Source organism: Cetorhinus maximus, chromosome 4 (assembly GCF_964194155.1).
Source record: "Cetorhinus maximus chromosome 4, sCetMax3.hap1.1, whole genome shotgun sequence".
NCBI classification, from domain to species: domain Eukaryota; kingdom Metazoa; phylum Chordata; class Chondrichthyes; order Lamniformes; family Cetorhinidae; genus Cetorhinus; species Cetorhinus maximus.
In genome coordinates, this window is record NC_135882.1 from 18,919,996 (window position 1) to 18,946,696 (window position 26,701).

A 26,701-nucleotide genomic window follows, 5' to 3' on the forward strand; every position below is an offset into this window, starting at 1 on the left:
ATGTTAAAACAAAATGACGTTAAATGGGGAAACTTAAAGTGAGGACTCACTATAATTCACAAGACAATTTAGTGTAGGGGAATATTTATTTTTAACATTTCTGGCAAGAATAATCTATTCCTATCTCTCAACAATGTGAACTCAAGAACATATGAAACAGGAGGAATACTCATGACCCCTCAAGCCTGCTTTGCCATTCAACACAATCATGGCTGATCTTCTGCCTCAATTCCACTTTCTGGGCTGTTTCCCTTATTCCGCGATTCTGAGACACCAAAAATATGTCTATTCCAGCCTTAAATATACAAAACAGTGGAGTATCCACAGCCCTTTGGGGCAGATAATTCCAAGATTCACAACCTTTCCAGTGATGATATTTAGGTCAGAGATGAGAAATTATCACCCCCCGCCGCTGATCCTGAGACAGTGGGCCCGTTATTCTAGATTCCCCAGCCATGGGAAACGACCTTTCTATACATACCATCAGGCCACTTCAGAATCTTTTATGTTTCAATGAGGGGACCTCTTATTCTGCTAAACTCGGGAGTATAGGCCCCATTTACTCAGCCTCTCAACACAGGACAACTCTCTTAACCCAGGAACCATTCTAGTGAACCTTCAGGACTGAAATTAACTGGCCTGCCAATACATGGAGCACAAAGACTAGGCCTACAGAAATACAAATAGCTTTAGGTCCATAAGTGAAGCACCAAAATAAAATTTGACCTCTTAACGAAGGAGTTGAATTGTCATTACATGCATTTCTCTCCTTTACCCAAGTAGGGTTTTAATTGTTCAGCTGACACGCATTTGCTAACGATAAAGCAGTAATACTCAAGCTCTGTTTGCACTTGAGTCCTGCCACTTAAATCAGTGATCATAAATTATACATTTATATGCAAAGCTAAAAACTTAGCTGATTTTTTTTAAACGTTTCCACAGCAATAATGTTTGTTTAAAGTTAGAAATTTTGAAATCCAGTAATTCTATGACAAAGGTTCAACACTGAAAAAGGCTTGGTTCCCATGGCTTTTACATTTATTCCATATTTTGTCAGCGTGATAGGTCATGAATGTATACAGTTTTTGCACATTGGAGTCACGTTTAAAACATCAGTACAGACCCTGTACATCACATACACTTTTTCAATAAACATGATTGGTTACGACCAGTGACTATTTAAAATTCTAAGTATCAAACACAGGTAGATAGGTGAAATGATACAAACTCTTTTGCACTATTAATATACAGTTGTAAACAAGGTCTTTCAGGAATATTGACAACCAATGCAGCTTACCACACAGCACTTCACAAATGAGTTTTTTTTTTTGTTTTTAAATAATGAATTTATTCATAAATATAGATCCAGATTATTGCAGCACATAATTCAATACCTGATTGGTAAAAAAAAAAGTACGTCAACACATGTTTTCAAAGGAAACAGCAGCAGACAGATCACAGGACTGTACCTAATTGTAGGACTGAGTAAGCAAACACCAGTTAACCCAGACTTAAAGGAAATTAAGGGACAAGCAGGCATCTGTCCAATACTACTGTAACCCATACTCTAAAAGCCAAGGTGGCTGGAGAAAACTGTGTTAGCATCTATTTGAATTCAAGCAGGTTGCAGTCAATCTTGTAATACACATAGGGGTAGTATTCTTGCTGGCTTAGACTTAGGCCTGGTATGTCCATGGCAGCCTGCAAAAGGAGTTGAAAACAAATTATATTTATGTTATTCCAGCAAACTGTTCACCAATTCTTTACTTAAAAACCTCTGCTCAATTTCTGATGATGTTGTAGCTGCCAAAATGTACAGATCTTAGAATTTACAAGGATTTATACAAAATAAACGATTTTAGGAAGTCACCATGCGTTTTGAGTATTTTATTCCATTTCAACTATCTGCATGAGATACCGCTCCAACAGTATTTGCTGTCAAATACAGTGAAGTTGGCAGGGGTTACGTTCATGTGACACTCAGAAATGGCAAAATCGTGAAAAGGAACATACTTTACAATAGGAGTCAATTAGATAGGCATCTCAAGCAGACTTGACATTTGGAGGAAACACAAATCAGGTCATAAGCAGCACTTTGGCACGTGGGCAATTGTGAATTTTCGAGAAGTGTTTATCAAATTAAACAATTATGATAGCTTTAACTATAATCATTTTACTTTAAATCAAACACACTGGATCAGAACTTTAAGACAAAACCATGAGAGGAGTTAATACATGAGTCAGTCGTTATACTGGTAAATCCTTAGTTCAACAATTACCTTAGGATACAGTACTAAATTTGTGAATGGACGGAATTGCAGGCAGATGTGATGTTCTGAATAATTCTTTATTTCTTCATCTAACCCTTCCACCCCTTGTTCTGTTCAGTTCTTTAAAATGTTAACACCTAGTATACAAACCTATCGGCAAGGTCTGATCTTGATAACATCGGCATCCACACACATCCACTCTTGGATACCAGTCGAGAGCTGGAATCCCGGACAACTCTGAGCAAAAGGTATCTGATATTAACTGTTGTATCCAACTGACACCCTGGGTGTGTCAGTTAAGTTAGCACAGCCCAAGGATCAAACCAGAGACATTCCAGCCTGTATACCTCCATTATTCACCTTAACCAAGTGAGCAAGTAGAAAGGCTAATTTTTCTGTTTTATCGGTAGCATCCACTAATACCACAAGTAGGTCATAATAAAATGGTGCCATACAGATACCTACATCAATGATGGCAGCTGCACTGCTGTCCAGGTGTTTGTACAGATCATTAAGTACTTCTCGAAGCTTTTTCATCATCTTTTTGTTAGGTTGTAAAAGCATTGCTTGGAAGTTGACTGGCAAACCATACCTGGATACAAGGGGCAGGACAACATTACAAAGTGACAAAGAACGGTACAAAGATATTAGGAGTATTTCCTGCTCATTTCATGGGCAAAGCACTGTGCCACACATATGGAGATGCTTTATAACTTGTACATTAAACTAAAATTTAATCAATCCTTTATTTGAAGATTCAAGTTCTTCAAAAAAATTTAAAACTGTTGAAAAGCTGAAGAAAACTTAAATAAGGTGTGCATTTGAACAGAGATCAGTTGCTCACAAAGAATTAACATTTTCTATATACAGCATTGCAGTCTACTCTATATTTGAAAATCCTACGTACAAGCTATATAATACAGATTTTTTTTTTTACAATTGCACATACCTTGTCATACTTTTCACTTGCTGTGTCCACAATTTTGTCACAACGGTGATTTACATTAGTTTTTTTTTACTGGGTATGACATAGCACCTCTTTAAATATACTTACTTTCAGTCTTGCTACAATAGGTAACACTGCTACCTTTCTTTCAATCTACTATCGCTGTTCATTGCCCTGAGTCTACTTGAGCTTCTTACCTCATTGTAACAAAGTTAACACTAACAGGCTGTAAATAATGGCTATAACATCATGCTCAGGTTTAATATTTTGATGTCTCAAATTTAAGATTTTCCCAAAGTTACTTTAATTCTATTGATAAATAAATGACAACCTTTCAACTGTAATGGCTGGTTGTGTATAAAATCAGTACGGAAGGAGTTTTGAGCATCAGATCAGAAAGGGGTTTTGCCCTGTTTGCACTACACGCATTTCCTTAAATTTTCCATGCTACCGATAAACTGGCAGTTGCCACTGCAGCTGCTGGCCGTTTGCAGTACACAACAAATGAACTTGCGCACTAATTAAAATATTGCTGTTTGTTCAGTTGTTGTGTGCACATCTTTTTAGTAGCAGGATCAGTCATCCACCAAGATAAGAAGGCCCTTATATCCTTTGTTCTTTTGAGTGTTTTACACTCAAGTGCCCTTTTACGAATTTTTAATGGTGCTCATTGTGACCATTAACAGATTTCAGCAAGTAACTCAATGAAACCCTAAACATTTAATGGAGGGGAAAGAAGTATCTACTTTAAACAAAAAATAAAACATTCGACTATCTAATCAATCAACCCAAAAAAGACCAAAAATCAGTCCAAAAAGAGCAAGGGACATTTGGTATGCAATTTCCTGTTAAAACCTGAAGTTATTATAAGCATTTACACAGTTATTTGCTAAGGTTATTTGATATTTGGGCCCAAATAATGCATATTTCTGTCAACTTGCAATTACATGTCCAGATGACCCACACAGCCCCATTGCTTTAATAGATCAAACTTCAGTTAAGGTGACCAAAAGCCCATGATGTTGATTGCCTGATAGAGTGCACTCAATTATGTGGCCTGGGTGATTTAACTTGGAAGGACTATTAATCAGGAAATGCAGTGAGCACACATTATTTAGAAGTGCTAATTCTCGTGGCTGGGGACCATATCCCTAAGTACTTAGTTAGCTCTGTCTGAACAGGTTGGTCTACTGGGCCTCCAACAACACAGATGTGCATACTGCCAAGGCAAGAAGCATCAATAGTAATGGAAACTGCTGCAGCTAAGACATCTCGAAGCAGAACTAAAGTGACAAAGGCAGAGAAAAATACTTCTGGGCTACCTATGAACATGGAGAATTTCCGTGACCAACTATACTTGATATTGGTTCTGAACACTGATGCAGTTTTGATTAAAAGTGGTTGAAGAATTTGGTGTAAGCTTAGCAGCCCAATGTACTCGCAACACTCCACCCAGATGAAGAGCAATAATAATTGAAGTTTCTTGTCCAATACTTTCTTCAAATGATCTGCACAAGTTTCATGTGAACAAACTGTAATTAAGGGAATAAAATCTATTCTGCATGGCTATCAATAGTGAAGATAAGACTTCCTACTCAATACAGGATTTTAACTCCATTATAAACAACTTTAAATATTCTGAAAAAAGGGGGTGAATGACTATCTTATGAATTAAACATGGCTGGAGAATGATATAGCTAATGTTCATATTTCCTTCATTCTTTAAAATCATAATTCAAGTTACTGGAAAATCTTAGAACTAACATTTTAGTTAAACATTTCCCGTAATCGATGAGTTTTTGAATCCTCAAAGATTACATGTAGGTGGAACGACACCATCTAACAAAAAGAAAAATACCAGAATGTTGGAAATTTAAAATGATCCTGGAGATACTTAGCAGGTCAGGCAATATCAATCAGAAAACTGGAGTTATTTTAGGTTTCAGATTTGAGCAGTTCCTCAGGACTGAGTAGATTTTAGGACAGAAAAGTACCAACATAGCTCTATTCCTTAGATGGTTCCGATCCTCAATGAAGTACTTAAATGATGCAATCTCTGTAATGTAGGAATGGTGTATTGGTTTGTAATTTCCATATCATTTTATTTCAGTTTTACCCTTCTTACCCCATCCACCACTTCCCTGTTACCTGAATTTGTCTGTCCATTTTTGTTACTATATGATTGTTACACATTTGTAATCCAATTACTTAGTCTTTATATTAATTTTCCAATGTAAGCTATATCACAATTTAGCCTTTGGGCTGCAAACATGTTTCTTGAATAAAATGCCATTATTATTATTTGTGTATAAACAAATGCTCAATTAAGTTGTTATTCAGTACATAATAATTTGTGGCTGAAGTTGGTCATTACTTGTAACTCTGAATTACCTGCTTGCAACATCATTTTTAAAGATACTACCTCTCCTTATCCCATATTTAACTTTTTTATATCACCATTCAGACCAAAGAGTGAAAAATCACAGTGCATGTGATACAACAAAAATAGAAAAACAAAAGTTGATCACTGCCCAGGGATAATATGAAATAATGAAAAATGTGGAAAATCAGAATTTCATTTCCAAAGTTGAATTTCTGGCTGGAGAAGTGATTTACCTCGAGTGAGAAACCAAGTATGAGTGAAGAGGCTTCTGATCAATAGTAAAATAACTAACCTTAAACATTATACACTAATTTACAATGATTACGAATTAAGTAAGAGTCGAAAATGAAGAAAAATGAGAAAAGGAGATTGTGCAGCCACATTTGCAATTACATTGCAAGATTTCAAATTAGTGAATTTACTAATGTGCCATACCTTAGAACAGACTCTACAAAAACCCGTAATGCTTTCACATGAATCCATGCAATGAAAGCTTCACTGAAGTTAACTTTCAACCATCGCACCAAGGGACCCTGTAAACAAAACAGTTTCGCACTTTAAGCTAAGCCTAATTCATTGCAATGCTGTTACAGCCTTTTGCATTTTTCCCACAATATCACTTGCTCAGTCTCAAGATAATAATTTACAAAACTATCCAGGTATTTATTTTTCAACTGGGATGTATAAAATAAAATCTGTGCACTTGGTCATCAATATTTACTTTTTTTTTTAAAAATAAAAATAATGCAAAATATGAGGAATACTATTTTTAACACTTATTCCAATGCTGCATTAACAAATTTACCAACCAAACTGGATTATCTGCTTTCATTTTATACTAATTACTTCAACACTTTATAGCCTTCTCGAGTATCAAGCGCTGATTACAAGCGGACATTTTTCTGTCAAAAGCAACATCGGAAATAAAAACAGAAAATGCTGGAAATGCTGAGCAGGTGCGGCAGCATCTGCGGAGAGAAAAACAGAATTAATATTTCAGGTCTATGACCGTCCATATGAAGTGGATTGTGATGAAAGGTTACAGTCCTGACATGTTGGCTCTGTTTCTTTCTCCGCAGATGCTTCCAGACCCATGTGTTTCCAGCATTTTTAAATTTTCCATCAAAGGTCATCCACAATAGCAGTTTTCATATAAATATTTAAAATTCTAAAACAGAGGGGCTGTATGACAGCAGAAGGGCATAACAAGGCATGGTGCTAATTACTGCCAGGTACATTTTTTAATTTTTTAAATTCACCTTCCCTCATCCAAAAATTAAGCTCCCATTTAACTCAACCTATCTGTATTAAATTTTCTATATACACTGCAAACAATATTCATCTATGAATCAAACCTTTAGATGGCACTTTAAAATACTTCAATTTGAATTGTAACATTTCCTCTTTTTTTTTTAAGATCTTGCCATCTTTCTGCCTCATGTTTTAAATTTAATTCGAATCCTGTTTCAGTTTGCTTCCTCCTCACCTGTATCTTTTGCCTCTGGGGTACCCTTCATAAATGTGTTTTACTTTACATTTTTATGTGAAGATACAGAGTTCTAGAAACTTATATCCCACTCTAAATGTAGATATTTCCTAGCTCTCAAAATATAAATGCTAGCAAGGTTCCCTCGGTGGGTTTCTTTCTGCTTCACACTGTCTTCAGCTGATCACACCTTTCACCCTCCATCTCTCCCACCTTCCAATGTCTGTCTGCCATAACTACTCACATTCTGCGCCAGTTCCTTCCTTACTTCAAGATTGTTTTTGCTTGAAAACACAAGAGAAAATACTCTGTGGACCTGCTTGAACCTTTACTTCTGACTGATTTCACATTTATCTCATCACAGCCTGCCGTGATTGTTAATCCTTGCCATCCAGACTGCTGCCTGCATCATGCTCCCACCCCAGCTTGTACCTTAACTCTTCAAAAACCGTTAGGTTCCATAGAACCATTTATAATTAATTATATCCAGATGGTGACAAGCAGCATCTCACTGAGGAATCACAGCAAGGAATCCGCTTTAATGGGAGGGCAGGGGGATTGCTCCTCTCCCTCCAAGGATGTTGAAAGATCGAACCTCAATCAGGTCACTTGTATGTTCCTCCTCCCCTGGTTTTACTTGTGGCATCAATGGTCTCAAAAGCGTAGCAAATTCCTGTGTGCTGCAGTATAATTCTATTTTATTCCCTGCCTTCAACCCAAGTTGACCTTCTCCCTCCCAACCATGCTTTTTCCTTTCTTTCATCCCCAACCCCACTTTGCCATTTCATTACACCTCTTCCAGTCAGCAGCAAAGTCCTTTGACCTGGTTCCTGCCATCTAATCCCACCCAACCTGAACATTACACTTGCTCTTAACTCAACGGTGCAATACTACAGAAAGTCAACTGGTTCCCAAAACAAACCAAACTGCAACGGTAATTACTTTGATATCGTTACTGTTTCAAGTTTTGAATCATAGTTATTTCACTAATCTTCTCAAGATCCAATTTACAACTAGAATTCAAATCCAAAGAAAGTAACATCTGTTGAAACCTATGGGCCCAGAGCGCAGAATGCTGTCCACAAAGATTTAGCAGGCTCTGTACGGTCAATTTCACCAACTATGATGTCAATTTCATTCTGGCATCATCTGGAGGAGATCTCTTGCAACCAAAACAATGAAGTCATCAAGCAGGCTGAGCAGCCAATCAGGCTGAAGAATTTTCAAACCAGGAAATAAAAAGGACCAATTATCATTCACTTTGCAATCATTTTACAGAGAAAAAAATAAAGTATGTGTTGAATAGAGAAGCTGAAAAATCATATACTTAAAAAAAAAATTACCTTTAATTTTAAGAAAAGTTCTGGAATTATAGAGTGGAAGGTTTGACACTCTAGATTTCAAAATTAGTTTTTCCAGGGCACAGAAATTGTTCAGCAGTAGCATGCCGTTAAAAACTCAGTTACACCTCATTCAACAAGGTTTAACTTTTTCAATGGTTTCAACACCAAAAGTAGTGCATTAAAAAAGTTGAAGCTCTCATCAAATCGCTAATTCTGTGCTGAATGCATCTGTGAAGATTGCAATAGCACATGCTGCAGAGGACCGGGGTGTCGTTCAACCGTGCATGTGTGGAAGCCAATGGTTGCTGTCGATTTTACACTGTAATGACAGCAAACCCGGACAGCTGCAGCGCCATTACAGCCGGGCCATGCTTATTGGCAAAATAAAAGGCGTCATCTGATCAGTGTTCAGCTCTGTCTAGCGTACTTCTATTGTATACAACTTACTTTGTAACTTGTTAACAATATTTTCTGTATCTTGAAAGAGCGAAGTAATTGGATGCTACCATTACTTTTAATTGATCTCAAACAGGGCTTTACAAAAAAAGGATTTTTTTCTCGACTTGCTAAGACAGCATTTGCTGCTAACAAATGCAATTAATAGTTTACTGAACTTTTTTCAAGAAAGGATTTGTGGGCAAGTGTTCAAAACCATTTGTCAAATTAGCTTCCCTTTAACGTTTAAATTATTGCAGTTGTGGAGACACATGGGGAAAGTTTAACTGATTAGCAAAAACTAACAGCTCAAAGATACAGCTGTTCTCTTTATAATATTGTGGTAAATACAATCAGGGCAATATATACCATTTCTACAGTTCCTGACTTATAAAAAAAATTCTGTCAGCTTTTAATATTCTTCAGGTAGGAAAAAAGAGAAAATTAGGGAGAAGTGAGGAATTACAAGTGGGATTCAATGCAATGTCATTAAACCAGCATGCACTATTAGTGTCTTCTACATATACAGGCTCAAAATTGTATTTATATTATTTAGCTTATAACCACTATTGTTATTACATACTATACAGCAATAATACAGACCACACAGGTGCAGTCGAAAGGCAAGTAGAACCAAAATCAAGCAAAACAAAGGGGAAACTATGCTGGTTGATAACAGTGAAATTTTGGATGAACTGTGATTTACAATACTAAAATTTTTATTAAATTTCTCTCAAGTCCTCTTAAAGTTCAAGAATCGATCAATGAACCCGTTTCATCAAGACACAGATTAGACAACTCAACAGTGCACATTGCCTATGCCCCACTAGGCGGCTAACTATTGCTATGGCACTTTGCAATTAGCCCAAACACCTTAGATCAACCAACCATTTAAAATACAAAAGTAAAATACTGTGCATGCTGGCAATATGACATAAAAACAGAAAATACTCAGCAGGTCTGGCAGGTTCTCAGGAGAAAGAAACAGTTAATGTTTCAGGTTTACAGTCTTCCACCAGAACTTCAGAAACCCAACATTGATGAAAGAACGGTGATATGTATTCAAGTTAGGGGAACATGAACATGGTGTTCCAATAATTTTGCTGCTCTTGTCCTTCCCAGCAGCAGTAGAGCAGAACCTGGTGAGGACAATTTCTCAGCGCTGGACATTAAAGATATCGAGTTGGAGAATGTTGGCGTGGTCAACCGTATCATTGGTTGCAGGGAGGTCCAAGACAACAAAGATAACATCCATACGACTTTGGAATCAGTTCAGTGGTATGGCAGACCAAACTGAGAGAGATTCAACTATGGAGTTGCAGGAAATGTGAGGTTAAATTTGGGAGGCAATGCATTTGAAGACTTTGGGAAGCAAGGTTGATGATGGGGTCAAGGGTGAGTTTTATTTTGTGAAAAATGGAGGGGTGATGATGATGATTTTGAAAGGGAATGGAAGTTCCAAGGAAAGGGAATCATTTACAATGTCAGCTAGCATAGAGGACAGGAGAAACGTTAAGTGATCAGGAGTTTAATAGGAATGGGGTCAAGGGAATATGGTGACCTCAGATGGAATGAAGGGAGATAGCAGAGTAACTAGAGCATGATGGCTATGCAAGACTATGGCAGGGAAAGTTTAAGAGGCGATGTGGCTTGATGGGCAAGAGAAGCAGCAGCAGGTTGTGTGAGAGCATGGAGATATGGAAATAGTACATAGTGTTTAGATAGTGTTTGTTTGCTTCTCTCCAGTACATCAATATGCTCAAATCAAATTTAAATAGACATTTGCTTAGAATCATGTTGAACAAATGAACATTAATCACTCAACCTGCTTACTTCTAAATACAGAGCTGTTATGCTAACAAGGAAGGAGGTCAATAGATAATGGAACAGCAAGAACCTAGTGATGAGGGACAGATTTCAGATGAGATCATGTTTAAGTGGAAAGAGTTACAGACTGCAAACAGTAGACTCAAACAGCTATCATTCTGGGAAGAAAAAGTTCACAGAAATAAATGTAAAATTTAAGTTCTTAGAGCTTTGAAAAGCTTATTTTCTTCATCTATCCATATATTTAGGCTGTACAAGTCTCATACCACATGTCAACAGGAGAAAAATTGGCAACAGCCCACATAACTAATACTTGGTCAGTTATCCACATTATTTGCCTCAAATATCCCATTGACTAAATGTCAATCAAAAACAAAGTTCCATTCAATAGAAAGGTAGAAAAAGCAAATAGCAATTACCACTACGCAAATCTAAAAGTAACCATTCAACATTTACTGCAGAGAAATGTGAAGTGACGCATTTTGGTAGGAAGAATGAGGAAAGGCAATATAAAAATAAAAGGTACAATGGGCCGAATGGCCTCCTCCTATTCCTTAAATGACTCTATGGCTCAATTCTAAAGAGATGGTAAGAACAGAGAGACCTAGGGAGAAATGTGCACAGATCATTGATAATGGTACAGCAGGGTTGAGAAAGTAGTTAAGAAGGATTACTGGATCCATGGCTTTAAAAATAAAGGCATAAAGCATTTACGCAAGTAAGTTATTATGAACCTTTCTAAAATATTAATTCTACCACAGCTGGAGTATCATGTCCAATTCTGGAAGAATGGAAGGATTTATGAGAATGGTTCTGGGGATGAGGGATTTCAGTTACATGGATAAATTGGAGAAGCTGAGGTTGTCTTCCTTAGAGAAGAGAAGGTTGAGAGTTTTGCTAGAAGTGTTCAAAGCCATGAGGGGTCTCGTCAAAGCAGACAGGGAGAAATTGTTGCCATTGGTGGAAGGGTCAAGAATCCAAGGACACTAATTTAAGATGAATGGCAAAAGAATCAATGGCGACACAAGGAAAACCTTTTTTATTAAGTAAGTGGTTAAGATCTAGAATGCACTACCTGAGTGTGGTGGAGGCAGATTCAATCTTGGCTTTTAAAAAGGAATTGGATAAGCACCTTAACAGAAAAAAAAAATTGCAGGGCTAAGATGAAACGGCGGGGGAATGAGACTAGCCGAATTGCTCTTACAGAGAGTCAGCACATACACGATTAGCCAAAAGACCTCTATCTGTGCTGTCACCATTCTATGATTCCATGGTTCTATGGAAAGGGTAAGATTCTATTGTAAATGTTTATTAGCAATGTCCTGGAAATTTTAATTAAGACACATTGATCTTCAAATTTCTTCACCCACTGCAAGTAAAAACGTCACGCCATAATTTTTTGGGGAAGTTTCTTAATGGTCAACCTACAGCTCAGATTGTACACTAAAAAGAATAATACTCTAAACAAAAGTGGAAACTTTAATCACATGCCACTTCCTTCAGGCTCAGGTGATGCCAGGAGCTTGTGTCTGTCGAGGATACTGGGTTGGGTGGAGCTGTCATGTACTGAATGACAGCAATATGCACATTCCAGGAGTACATGGCACATGATTTTTACAGCTGCATAGGCTGTGGCTTGTATTGAAGTTTTGATTTGAATACGTACAAACTGTTTCTTTTTGTCAGTTGAAAGTCGAGTCATCTCTTCTTTATCTGCTTTCAGCTCTTCCTCGTTATACTGGAAATCCCGAACAATAAACCTGAAGTGAAGGGAAGAAAACTGAGTGCATCTATTTTGGAAATGCAGAACTGTAACAGAAATTATCCAGAAAGAAGTTCTTACTTGTTCTCCCTTGCCTTTAGTCGGAAGTCATCAACCGCCTTCCTGAACAACGTTACAGTGTACAAGCCACTATCGACATCATCACATATCAACCTTATAGGAAAGGAGGGAAAAGCTCCTTTTTAAAAAAAAGGTATAAATCTAAAATTATTATATCATTGCTTGGATTCCTGGGGCAGTTAAAAGTACAAGATTGTTGTCCTGTTCTCAAGTGAACCCCACTCTGGCTCTGGTTGTAGGTACAGCACCTCACTAGCAATGTTGTGGCTAGAATTGACTCCATGTTCACGGCTAGCATGTTAACCATATATAATATAGCACAAGTGACAAATTTTTAAAATAAAAATCAGTTATTTTTTAATAAATGCTATAAAGCATAGCGATTCAACCCATATTACATGTCTTACTAACGTACAAGATATTTACTATAAAAGTTGCCAAAATCTTTTCTCCTCCCATTTTGCTAAGATTGAACCATAGAATAATATAACACAAAGAACCATTCAACCCATCGAGTTTGTGCCAGCTCTTTCAAAGAGAAATCCAGTTGGTCCCATTCACCTGCTCTTTCTCTGTCCCTACACTTTTTTTTCTCTCTTCAAGTATTTCTCCAGTTCCCTTTCGAAAACTAATACTGAATTTGTCTCCACCACCCTATGAGGCAGTGCACTGCAAGCCCTAATCACTCATTACATTAAAAAAATATTCTTCATATTGCCTCCAGCTCTTTAGCCAATCACCTCAAACCGATGTGCTCTGGTTAGCAACACTTCAGCCATTGGAAACAGTTTCTCTTTATTCACTCTACCTAAACTCTTCATGATTTTAAACACCTATCAAATTGTCTCTTAGCCTTCTCTGCTCCAAGGAGAACATTCCTGGCTTCTCCAGTCTAACCATGTAACTGCAATTCCTCATCCCTTGAACATTATAGTAATCTTATTCTGCATCCTCTCGAAAGCCATAACGTCCTTTAGAAAGTATGGTGCCCAGAATCGGACACAATACTCCAGCTGGGGCTGAATTAGTGTTTCATATGGGTTTAGCATAACTTCCTGTCTTTTGTACTCCACGCTTCTATGTATAAAGCCAAGGATCCCATACACTTTTACTATTGTGCTAACCTGTCCTGCCACTTCATATTGGTGCATAAATACCTCCTCTCTGTTTCTTGAACTGCCTTTTACACTCTACCATTTAACTTGTTATTGCCTCTCTTCATTCTATCAAAATGCATCACCTCAAGATGTACATTACAGGTGAGCAGGGTACCTCACTTTTGAAAGAGAAAAAGTATGCAAGTATACCAGAATAACACAGCTAACTCCTGCTCCAATTCACCAAGATACTGCACCTCATCCAATACTCTCCCTGTAAGGAAAAACCAGCTTCTGCCAAGTTTTCCCCTCTTGGATGGACCAGCCAAGTTTTAAATCTCTATGTGAGGAATTGTAAGCATATACACCAATCTCAACAATTAACAAAAGGTGACCAAAAAATCTGATATCACAAAAACAGCCCTAATTAACTCTCCATCCTTTCAAAGAGGCACTTTACTCTCCTCCGATCCTTCCAGTTCATACTAGTGCTCTTTTTCTCCCACTGAAGCTGGCATGCTTTTGCTGGTTCAAGCTAACAATCTTCCTCCTTCCCAAAACACTGTTCTGCAGTTCTCCCATCTTACCCGCAGCCATGTGCCACTCCCAGGTTCTTCCCCTATCCACCTTTCCTTTCCCCCTCCCTTGGATTAACATTCATTTCCTTCTCTCCTGCCCCTTTAGCACCACACCGATAGAGTGCTGTTGCTAATTGAAGGAATTCAACTTTTCCATACAGTGGATGAGAATTCCTGCCTACAATACGTATTGGCAAAGATCCCTTCCGTTAGCAGGAGTCTCAAAGGGGCAGCAATGACTCATCCAGTCCAATTAGTGCTGAATGTCATCAGTAAACGCTGACCATCAGAATGAAACTGTCAGATAGTATATGCACATATGACAGTTAATGCAGTGCCCTGCCATGGCTTATCTATTAAAACAGTGCACTATTCGGCTCCTAAGCCAAGCATACCAAGAATTTCCAACATCCCAAAATTAAAACGATACAAGTTAGTTCATATTTAAATTAAGCTTTAAACCCAAAAATTCCATTGTTGCCAAATAGTTTAAGCTGCTCCACACCAAAACCAAAAACAGAGGTTAGAATGACACTGCATAAGTCTTCCGCTTATACTGGGTCAAAAGGTCACAGGAAATAGATCAAAAAGCTCCCTTACTTGCTTGACCGTGGAACCACCATATCTGCCAGAGTTTCATAAGTCTTTTCCCATTCAAGATAATTAGTTCTAAAGGAGGAAACAGTGGTGAATAATTATACAATGGTTCAGGGACCAGGCTGATATTTTCAGGTTCAACTGGTCATTTAACTGGAATCAATTTTAGTTCAATGCAGTGATATATGTCATAAAGTTACTCAGATTGTGAATTCTAAGTAGCCCTTAGCAATGTAACCCTTTATAGTTTGGCAGTCAATTACTACTTGCTGAGACCAACTTGTGATATTTTAAAGTACTCAATCCATGAAAAAAAAATTAACTCCCTCTTCATAACGACTTTAAATTGCAATCAGATGACTGCTTTCACTGTTTTCTAAATTGTACTAAAATACAAAAACATCTTACTCATCAGGCCATCCTGTACTTAATTCAAAATTGCTGGACACCAACACTAGATGGCCTAAAGAGGAAAAAAAACACTAAAACATAATTATATGAGTACAGAACAAGTCTTTACTTTCCTGTTGATATATTCTTGAATCGTTGAGAGAAAATGCTTTTCCAACAAAGCATTGAGTACAAGAAATAGCTTGAAAGCTTGCACCGAAGGAGACAGTGGCATAATGGTAATGTCACTGGACTAGCAATCCAGAGGGCATGGGTTCAAATCCCACCATGGAGTTTGAATTCATTTAATAAATCTGTTATATAAAACTAGTCATCAGTGATGGTGACCATGACAGCTGTAAAAACCCATTTGGTTTACTAATGTCCTTTAGGGAAGGAAATCTGCCATCCTTACTTCATCCAGCCTACATGTGACTCCAGACTCATAGCAATGTGCTTGACAGTGAAAATGGCCTAGCGAACCACTCAGTTCAAGGGCAATTAGCAACAAATGCTGGCCTTGCCAGCAGCATCCACAACCCATGAAAGGATAAATAAAAAAAAGCTAACCTGCAGTTTTACTATAGTACTGGGATGTGCCTGAAAGAACAAATTAACCCAGATTTTTTATTCCAAATAATGGTGAGGGTAATATCGCTCATCATTATTGTGGATGATGTAAGCAGGACAGTACATACGCAAGTTAAACAAAGAAATTCAGAAGATGCTGTCTAGGTTACCCTGCTCCTCTACAGGCTACACTTTAACAGTACCTTGCCAACAAGAGTTGGCATTGAAATCCAAGTATGGATGTGAACTTGCTGTATTTGCCCACTAAACAACAGAAAAAAATTAGGGCTGGTGCAGTCAGCTTCCACCACCCTTTCAGGCAATACATTCCAGATTACTACTTAATGGTCATCATTTCCACTTGGCTTTTTTGCCAATTATCTTAAATCTGTGCCCTCCTCTGATTACCAACCCTTCTTCCAATGGAAAAAGATTTTCCCTATCTAAACTGTCAAAACCCCTCAATTTTCCACACCTCTATTAAATCTCTCCTTAACCTTCTTTGCTGTAAGGAGAAAAATGCCAGTTCCTCTGATTTCTTTACATAACTGAATTCCCTCATCCTGGAACCATTCCAGTAAATCTCCTCCACACCCACTCCAAGACCCTGACATGCTTATAATAGAGCAAAATTAAACTTAAAATAAAACACTTAATAGTAACAGCTTTATTGACTTGTCCTGCCACCTTCAAAGTTTTTGTATGTGGACCCCTAAGTCTCAGTTCCTGTACCCCCTTTGAAAACATCACCATTTAGTTTCCCATTTTCCCTTGCAAAATGTATCACCTCAAATTTCATCTGGTTTTACTAAGAACTTTCAGCTATTACCAATGTTTTTTCCCCTCAAATCAACCAGCCACGTTGAACAAGCACACAATTTAAAATTTTCTCACTTTTATGAAAAAAATTTAAAAGATTCTTACTTCGGCACAACTACCAACAAAGTAGTAAGATATTCAGAGTCCATTACAAAGTCCTCCTTCTTCACAATATCAGCTAGACTTCTTGTCATCAAACTTCCCCTACAAATGGCCACAATGATAAATTATTAGCAAAAGTTAAATACTGCAGTTCTGCTGGGGAAAGTAAATAAATTAATACTTGCAGACACTTCTAAAAAGGACACAATAACGTTTGAGGCCAAGGATGAAGAATTTTTTCTCAGAACATCACAAAGGTTAAATTACATTCCTAATTCAAATTGGCAGAAATAGGCAACAAATGGACATAACCCCCAGTTAAATATTGGGAAGACTGAAGCCATTGTTTTCTGTCTCCATTCTAAACTACATTCCCTAGCTACCGACTCAATTCTTCTCTCTGGCAGCAGTCAGATTAAGTCAGTCTGTTTGTAATCTTGGGGCAGAAATTTTCGTTCGGCAGGTGGGCGCGCGCCTGACCTGCTTGAGCGTGAAATGACACGTGTTGACGTCAGCCGAGCGTGCCGAAGTCAACACGCAGTCACGCGTTAGTTTGGTCGGCCAGCGCGCGCCCACGTCAGTAGCGCACCGGCCGACAATTAAAAGGCCTGCTAAGACCATTAAATAATCAATTAAGCTAAATTTTTCGCTGACGGTTGGCGGGCAGATGAAAAGGCCAAGCAGCCTTTGCATTTTTTGGAAACCTCATCCATGGGCGGGATGTTTTATTACATTTTTATTTTTTAAATTATTTTTTGTCATATCCCTGTGCCTCAGGGAGATTATGCAGCAATCACTCGCGTGCATGTGTGAAGTTCGTGCTCGGCCTGCTCGCCGCCCTCCTCCCCTCTCCCCACATACAGATAACGCTTAGCGCTGCCGCTCGCGATTCACGCTGGGCGGGCCTTAATTGACCCACCAGCGCGAAATCACGGTGCGGTACCGATTGTGAGCAGTGTTCAGTTTCCCAACCACCCCCGCCAAGCCCACCAAGGGCAAAATTCTGCCCATGGTGTCACATTGGATCCCGCAATGAGCTTCTGATCTCACATTTGAGCCATTACTAAGACCGTCTATTGCACCTCTTAACATCACCGGACTTAGCCCCTATCTCAGCTCATTTGCTGCTGAAACTCTCATTCATGCCTTCATTACCTCCAGACTCGACTGTTCCACTACGCTCTAGGCTGGCCTCCCACAGTCTACCCTCCATAAACTTGAGGTACTCTAAAACTCTGTTGCCCATGTCTTAACTCACAGCAAATCCCATTCCCCTATCACTCCTGTGCTCACTGACCTAAATTAGCTCCCAATCAAATAATAAATTGATTTTAAAGTTCTCATTCGTTTTCAAATCCCTCCATGGCCTTGCCCATCCCCATCTCTAATCTCCTCCATCCCTGGAACCCTCTGAGATAACGGCGCTCCTCTAATTCTGGTCTCTTGTGCAGCCCTAATTTTAATTGCTCCATCATTGGTGACAGTGTCTTTACTTGCCCAATTCCCAAAGCTCTGGAATACGTTCTGCTTCTCTACCTTGCTTCCCTCCTTTAAGACACTTAACACTTATCTCTTTGACCAAGCTTTTGGTCGCCTGACCTAATGTCTCCTTATGTGGCTCAGTGTCATACTTTGTTTTATAATGCTCCTGTGAAGTGCCTTGGGGCATTATGACATTAAAAAGGCTATAAAAAAAGTTGTTGATGTTGTAATGGCTTAATCCCAAAGTGATCCCACCATAACTTCTAACAGTCCTTTTGCTGAATCAACTCTCAACCCATGGCAGTAAAATGAGTATTTGAGATATTGAAGGTCTCAGTCTGGGGGGTGAGAGAAAGAGGGAGAACAAAAGAGCAGAGGACAAATATTTGCAATTATAACTTTATATCAAGTGAAAAGTAAATGCAAGCAATTCAATTTAATTACAATATGAAAATATAACTTACACATTCTTCCTTTCTAAATTCTGTAAATTTCCTTTCAGATTGTTGTATGCTGATGCTCTTGCTTTAAGATCATTGTCAATCTGTGATACTTGCTGCAAATTTGCAAACAATGTGAGTCAAGTTAATGGATGCTTCTGTTCAAGTTACCCCAGAACAGTGCACAAGTAAAAATAAGTGAAAATCTTCTGGAGCATCTGGAAATTAATTATGCTAAGATTCACTGTGCAAACTGAAGCTATCCCCTTTTCACAGACACAACCAGGATTCCATGAGTCTATTATTTTATTTAAACCTCTCTCCAAAACTCAAATGAATTCAGGCCTACTCAGGAAATTAGCTAAAGATGAAATTCTAAATCAGCAAGGATTATGGTTTGAGCATACATAAAAGGGACTAGAAGAAGCCATTTAGCCCAACAGCACCAATTCTTCTAGTGCCAGCTTGCATATTAACATCCAACTGCTTTGTGAATGCCTTTCTCTTTGTCTCTACCATATGCTCACATCTGCTATGTGCATCCCACCCTACTTTCAATATTCCTTCAGTTCCCAATGTAATTTCAAAATCTGTCCTGAAGTCCCTCCATCAGCACTGTGCCACCACATGACCTCCATTCTGGCTTTGCACTCCATTTCACCTTCTCACCATTCTGACACTCACCTCCTTTGCAATCCACACTCTGCCCCTGCTTTAGACCGGAGTCTGTAGTCATCTCTGCCCTAATATCCTCTGGTTTACTACCTTCCTTCTTTTAAACACCTCCTTGAATACCACACTAATCAGCCTTCTGTGAGCATCGGTGTTACAACCTGTTGAGTTTCTATGGATGATAGTGGAGTGGGAAGGGAACTATTAATAAAAGTAGGTATCTTTTTCCCAGGAATATAAATTTAGAAAAAAATATTAATTAGATACAAAAATTACTTTTAATCATCTACACTGAGGCTACAAGTTATCAGAACAATGCAAATTTTAAGCATATGATTTCCCCATAAACAAAGTATATTCTAGTCTTGGTAGAATATCAAAACTTTGTGGGATAAATTGAAGATTCCACTAAAAATTGAGGTTTTCCGAGAGACTGCCTGTTGCTAAGAAAATGCAATCTTTTTAAATAGAAGCACGTATGAAGGAACTCACAATTTAAATCAAAATTGAATTTTGAAGTATTGGTGAAAATAAAGAGACCCGTTATCAAAGCTTTTCGTCTTGTACTCAGGATAACTCGGAAGAATTTTCCAATCTTAACGGGGGGATCAATTTATACTGTTGAGAAGAGAGTGCTGACTGGTTGGCAAGTGGACTCTGATTGGTGGAGACATGTGCCATGGAGAATGCAGCATGGAAGAGTTAACTGCCCAGCCTTGTTCAAATTCAAATCATTCAGGTCGACTCGAGTCAATGCGTTGCCTTGGGCAATGAACCAGGGAATGACTGTTCCCTAAGCTTCTGTTTAGTTGAGAAAGGTGCAATATGTGGACATGCTTCTTTTGTCTGCACAGGACAGGGCCCAGGGTGTGAATATATGTGGCTTCTAGCATGCATAAGTCATTCCCTGGTTCATTCCACAGAGGGAATTGTGCTGGCAGCCAGAAGGCAAGGAAGATGTATCTTGCCTCAAAAAGATATGTCTTACCAACATGAGCCAATCTAAATGGATGCCGATCAGACGTATCCAGTCAAGAGCTTGCCATTTTTCCATGCAAAGCAGTAAAAATTCTTTTTAATCAACAATTTAATGTGGATACTTCTACAGAATACATTAAGGAATATTTACAGAGCTTTTCAATAGTAAATCTGAAAAAGGAATCAAGAGCTTATTCCTATTCAGGTCACTCCCTAATGCTGACAAAACAGGAAAGAGATATCAAGATTTCATGGAAAACTTGTGTGACCAACACCATTTTAGGTTACATCCTATACATGTACATGCTACCATGAAATGCAACCTTAAAGTTGGAACTTCTAATTATTGATCTGCTGGTTTTCTATTAGAGAAACCAGTTGAACTTGGTGCTGTGCAAACACTGGGGATTTGAGAATGGTACTCAGGTTAGGAACTCTTTAAACATTTGATAACATATTAGATCCTATTAATTAAAAATAGTTCAGTTTGGATTGAAGGAAAAAGTTAGCAATTGATTTAAACTACCATAATAATTAGACAAATTCAAATGCAATCTAAATTGAACAGAGACCAAATTGATGAAAACAAAGCCATTACAGAACTCAGTTAATGCATCTGATGCATAAAATCACAAGTTGTGAAATTGTATTAATGCCCTTTAACCTGACATCTTTCTTGAATAAAATTAAAATATGAACTGAGCAGGATCAAAATGATGAAACATTTTTTTATATATGTAATGAATAATTATTAAAGCATTTTTAGACAAATCCTTTCCGCAATGAACATACCTGCAACTGTAAAACATGAGGGGTTCTCAAAGGGCTTTGCAGAAGTGGTTAGTCATGCCTAATATTGCATAACTGTTGAACAATAAAATCTTGAATAGCAAAGCACGCTAAAAATTTGATAAGTCTTGTCTTGTGGAAAAAAGTAGGTTCCACAACTATTTTGATACTCTTCTAGAGCTTTATATTTAGGATGGATTGAAATATAATGAAAAGAATTCAAGACCCTAAAGTTTAGAACCACAGCATGTAATGGTTTCTATTTAGTAATGAGCATTCACAACTTGGAGGATTCAAAAAAAAAACAGAACTTAGGAATACTAGCCTTGCGTTGATCAGCCTGAATTCATTAACTGACCAAGACAGAGATGACATAACCGCCTTCAACTCAACCTTAATCGCTTAATAAAACATATTAATTCAAGAAAATAAGTACCATCAAGTGTAGGATCATAGCAGAGGGCTCAGAAACATTACCACCCCCTCCCACCCTCCATTTCACACCCTCAACATGGGTTCAGAAGCTGTTACTGCTGCTAAGACTGACCTGCAATTGTTCCTGAAGTTTCAGGTAAAGAATTCATGCTCCCATTCCTGCTTGAAAGGGTACAAGTAGTTGATGCTAAATTTTATGTTACAAAACAGTACTGTGCCCAATTGTCATGATCAGGGTTCTCTTATTCACAATAATAAAGAAATGTTGCAGGTAAAGAGAGATGACCTGGGCAAACTTGTCTTTTGGTGCCTTTTTTGAATTTAAAGACAGAGTTTGTAAATATCTTCTTAAAAACTCCCCTCTCTTGACAAGGATGAACTCCTGGTAATGGCCACTGGACTTGGTAACTGCAGGGCTAACTGGTGACCTGCATGCTTCTCCCTTCCTAGCTGAAATGGTCAGTCCATTCTGGACTACACATGTGGCAACCAAACTCTGCTCCCACTGCCACTCATTCACTTACTTGCACTATGGCGCCGTGAGCAATAGCTTGGCGAGCACTTCCACATTATTTCGAGCACCCCCTGTAAAGTCGCCATGGACAGGGGTCCACGGACCTCAGTTTGAGAATCACTGTTCATCACCATTCCACTAGCTTGTGTCATTCTGTGCTTTTAAGAACATTACATCTGCATCAACATCAGCCACTGCTAGCAATGGTTGCTTGAAAAATATGAATAAAAACTCTATCCATACCCCACTAAACTTCAACTCTATCACAGTTGGGAGTGTGGGCATGCTAAGAAAACATGCAGCAAGCTCTAAACAGTAGCTGTGTGCCATTTTTAAATCATCATTAAAATTTAAAGTAACCAACAAGTTAACAGTATATAAAACACGTGTTTCCTTCATGTCACTGCTACTCTGCACTTAACCTCAACAAAGCAAAGTATTAACAAAGTACCCCATATCTCAATTATGGACATTATCGTTACGCATGTTTTTTGGTCATGCTACAGAAAAACAATTCCCTCCACAATTAGATAATGTAGAGAGAGTAAAATCTAAAACATTAATGTTAAATTCTGCCCACAAGTTTCCAGAGTGATTCTAACAATTACAAAATTAGAAAAAACTCAAAACCATTTGAAATATCTTTAGCAAGCCATTAACACAGAATATGGCTGGGAATTTGGGCTGATTGCAGAATTTGTGTCAAAGCCATATTATTACATTCAAAAAATGAATTTAAACAACACCAACCTTTGTAATGATCTCAGAAATATTTTTCAGTGACTGTTTGATTGGATATTTTGCCATGTCCCACTGAAACCTTGTGATATAGGTGACCAAGTCAACTAAAAAAAACAGAACTTTTGTTTCAAAAAGGTAATAAACAAAGATTTCCAGTTTTTGTTCCAAAAACAGCAATGGTTAATCAAAACAAACAAATGAGCCAAGTTTATGGCCAGTAACTAATTTAAATGCATGCAATTCCAGCTTCATAACAATTTAAGAGTCAAAAACAGAGAACAAAAATAGTTCAATAAATTCTACACACTCATCTGAAATATTTTGAAAGCACACATACAACATTTCACACATATAAATGTTAATACACACATGAAGCAGTCAAGACTTCAGATTTTTTTTAAAAAACATTTAGTTTTATATTTTTAAATCAAGACTATTTAAATCAAAAATATCATACCATGAAGAGATTGCTAGTGCTTGGACCCATTTTCTTTCCCACCCAGTGATGTCACAAATTTTAATTTATAAGTAACAGGACTGACTTAATACTGTAAAAGGTTTCACGTATACAATTGAAAGAAAGATTTGTAGTTTTGCAGCATCTTGCATAATATCAGGGCATCACAAAGTGCTTTTCAGCCAATGAAGTACTTCTGAAGCGTGATCACTATTGTGATGCAGGAAACATGGCAGCCAATTGAAATACATGATTCCACAAAAAACTCAGTGATAATGACCAGATAACCTGTTTCTTTACTGGTGTTGGTTCAAGAGTTGAAGCTTGGCCAGGACAACAGAAGGACTCCCTTGCTTTTCTTCAAAATACTGCTGTAGGATCTTTTACACCCAACTTTGCTACATTACAACAGCAACCACGCTTCAAAAGTATTTAATTGCTGTAAAGCATTTGGGATTCCCCGAAGTCAGGTGTGGTGCTATATAAATGCAAGTCTGTTTTAATTGAAATGACAGACAGGGCCTGTGAGATCTCATCTGAAGGACCATGGGTCTGGCTGCTAAGCATTCCCTTAGTACCGCCATAGGTATTTGTCAGCCGAGATTACGTGTTCAATGTCTGGAGTGGAACCAAAATCTTCAACCTCCTGATTCAGAGGCTAGAATGCTACCACTGGACCACAAGTGACATAATCAAGCTATTTATGCCACTTAAGAAAAGGCTTGCATTTATATAATGCCTCTCATGACTACCAGACATCTCAAAGCACTTTACAGCCATGAACTACTTTGGCCACGCAATCACTGCAGTAATGCAGCGACAGCCAATTTACACAAAGCAAGCTCCCACAAACAGCAATGTGATAATTATCAGATAATCAATTTTTGTGATGTTGAGTGAGTGTTAAATATTGGCCAGGATACCAGGTATAACTCGCCTGCTCTTCTTTGAAATAGTGCCATGGGATCTTTTACATCCACGTGAGAGGCAGACAGGGTTTGGCTTAAAGTCTCATCCAAAGGATGGCACCTCCAGCAGCGCAACACTCCCTCAGTGCTGCATTTGAGTGTCAGTCTTCGTTTTTTATGCTCATGTCCTAGAGTGGGCCATGGCTGATACAAGATAAACTAAAATGTAATTCTAGATCAACTATAATTAATTACTACTACATAAATGAGATGCAAGGTCCTACACAGGCTAACAGGGTTAAAATACATAAGTAAATTCCCAAGATAGAAGGTGTTTCTCACTGGATATTGAAGCTGACATGGGATGATATTTGGCTATCATAAAGACAATCAATTACTGGGCAGATTCCCATTAGAGTGGAAACAAGCCAATATGCTACCAATTTTCAAAAAATGTGCCAAAATGGACTCAGCAAACACGTGTCATTCTAAGGTAAATAATCAAATTCATTGTGAATTAACCAAAGGGTTATGTATATGACAATCATCTAGTAAATAGCAATCAGCTATTTAGAAGAGAAAGCCCTGCCTGGAAGTTTAACAAAGCAACATCCTAAGATGATGGTAGAAAGCTACGCTGTATGGTCGAGTCAGCATCTCAAAAAGCCTTTGTTACTGTTCTACACAATAAGATTGCTACTTAAGAATAGAAATTTAATGTAAAACCTGGGAAGGAGTATAAATTGGTTGAAAGACAGGAAGCAGTTGATACTTGTTAGGAGCATAATGGCCATTTTTTTGGGGGGGGGGGGGGGGGGGTGGAAAATGAGAAAGGACACTGTCTTAAGCACTACCTTTTCAAACTTGGATTTAAGAAATCAACGCAAACAATACCAAATTAGAGGAAGCAAGTGAATCTGGAGTAACTAATATAGACTTACCCAGGTAGCTAGGTAAAATAATGGCCCAGATTTTGAGGTGGTAATGGCATGGGTCATTACTCCACTGAAACAGACAGCAACTTCTGGAGTCTGTACATGCGCAGAATGACACGGAAATCCAAAAGTTGCTGTCAATTATTCTACTCTTTTCCAGATGGTGGGCTGCTGAGGACCCCCAGACTGCAATCAATAGGAAATCTATGAATTGATGAGAACTTCCACTCTGACACTGTTAGCCACACTGGTTATAAAACGTAACACCTTTATGAAATAATTGCAACTCGGCTTTTAAACCGGTTACTAATTTCATAATTAATTCCAAACACCCTAACTGGCTCGGGAAAGTTTATTTTTTCTTTGTTGACTTTCAAATTTCTCCACATGATAAAAAATTCCAGATAATTTTGAATTTTTCTTTTAAAAAAGATTGCTTAACATTATCTTAGCATCCATCTTAATCCAATTATTTATTTCCTGAACTGAAGCTTTAAATTAAAAGTGGAGGATACAAAGTAATTTGAATTTCCTGGTTTGCAGTGTGAACACCTGAATGCGATTGGCCGCTAGCCTGTCTGCTGCTGCACGCCAAGAGACCCCCCGACTTGGCAGCAGATTTAAACTGCCACCGGGAAAGGGAGAAACCGCACCAGAGATCGCTCGATATTTGTGGGCAGCTTCAGGTCAGCAACGAACACAGTCCTTTGCCACTGACTGCAAACTCCAGCCCATTAAATGCCATAAAAATATAGAAGTACAAACTATTGCACAAGTGAAGAAAGCAAACATGGGCATCAGGACTTCACCCATGTTATGGTGTCAAAACAGCTTAGTGAGAAACAAACAGGAAATTAGATTTTGTACTTAACAAATCTAACTCACTTTGCAGCAACAATCAACAAAGCAAATATGCATTTTGAATTATACAGCGAAAAACAGAACAATTCATGATCTTTATAGCCAGACTGGATTTTGCTGGAGGGGAGGCAATGGCGAAGGGGTATTGTAAGAGACCCAGGATAATGCTCTGGGTAGCTGGGTTTTAATACCACCATGGCAGATGGTGGAATTTGAATTAAAAGTCTAATGATGACCAAGGAACCATTGTCTATTGTTGTAAAAACCCATCTGATTCGCTAATGTCCTTTAGGGAAGGAAATCTGCCATCCTTGCCTGTTCTGGCCTACATGTGACTTCAGACCCACAGCAATGTGGTTAACTCTTAAATGCCCTCTGAAGGCACTCAGCTGTATCAAACCGCTACAACAACAAACTCAGCTCTGTCGACCCTGCAAAGTCCTCCTTACTAACATCTGGGGGCCAGTGCCAAAATTGGGAGAGCTGTCTCAGACTAGTCAAGCAACAGCCTGACACAGTCATCCTCACATAATCATATCTTACAGATAATGTCCCAGACACCACCATCACGATCCCTGGGTATGTCCTGTCCCACCGGCAGGACAGTCCCAGCAAAGGTGGCAGCACAGTGGTATACAGTCGAGAGGTAGTTGCCCTGGGAGTTCTCAACATCAACTCCGGGCCCCATGAAGTCTCATGGCATCAGGTCAAACATGGGCAAGGAAACCTCCTGCTAATTACCACATACTGACCTCCCTCAGCTGATGAATCAGTACTCCTCCATGTTGAACACCACTTGGAGG

The 26,701-nt window shown here is 38.4% G+C and overlaps 1 protein-coding gene across 1 annotated transcript in view; it reads right to left on the reverse strand.

The window, feature by feature from the left end:
• Window positions 1-1,016: 1,016 nt before the first annotated feature.
• Window positions 1,017-26,701, reverse strand: part of atp6v1c1a (ATPase H+ transporting V1 subunit C1a) — a 65,130-nt gene continuing 39,445 nt past the window's right edge. Inside the window, exons 5-13 of the mRNA XM_078540003.1 lie at window positions 22,747-22,841; window positions 18,633-18,724; window positions 16,690-16,788; window positions 14,809-14,877; window positions 12,534-12,626; window positions 12,357-12,450; window positions 6,035-6,132; window positions 2,736-2,862; window positions 1,017-1,701 (exon numbers count right to left, since the gene is read on the reverse strand). Coding sequence (XP_078396129.1) covers window positions 1,606-1,701; window positions 2,736-2,862; window positions 6,035-6,132; window positions 12,357-12,450; window positions 12,534-12,626; window positions 14,809-14,877; window positions 16,690-16,788; window positions 18,633-18,724; window positions 22,747-22,841 — 863 coding nt within the window. The 3' untranslated portion in view covers window positions 1,017-1,605. The remainder of the gene's footprint in view (window positions 1,702-2,735; window positions 2,863-6,034; window positions 6,133-12,356; window positions 12,451-12,533; window positions 12,627-14,808; window positions 14,878-16,689; window positions 16,789-18,632; window positions 18,725-22,746; window positions 22,842-26,701) is intronic.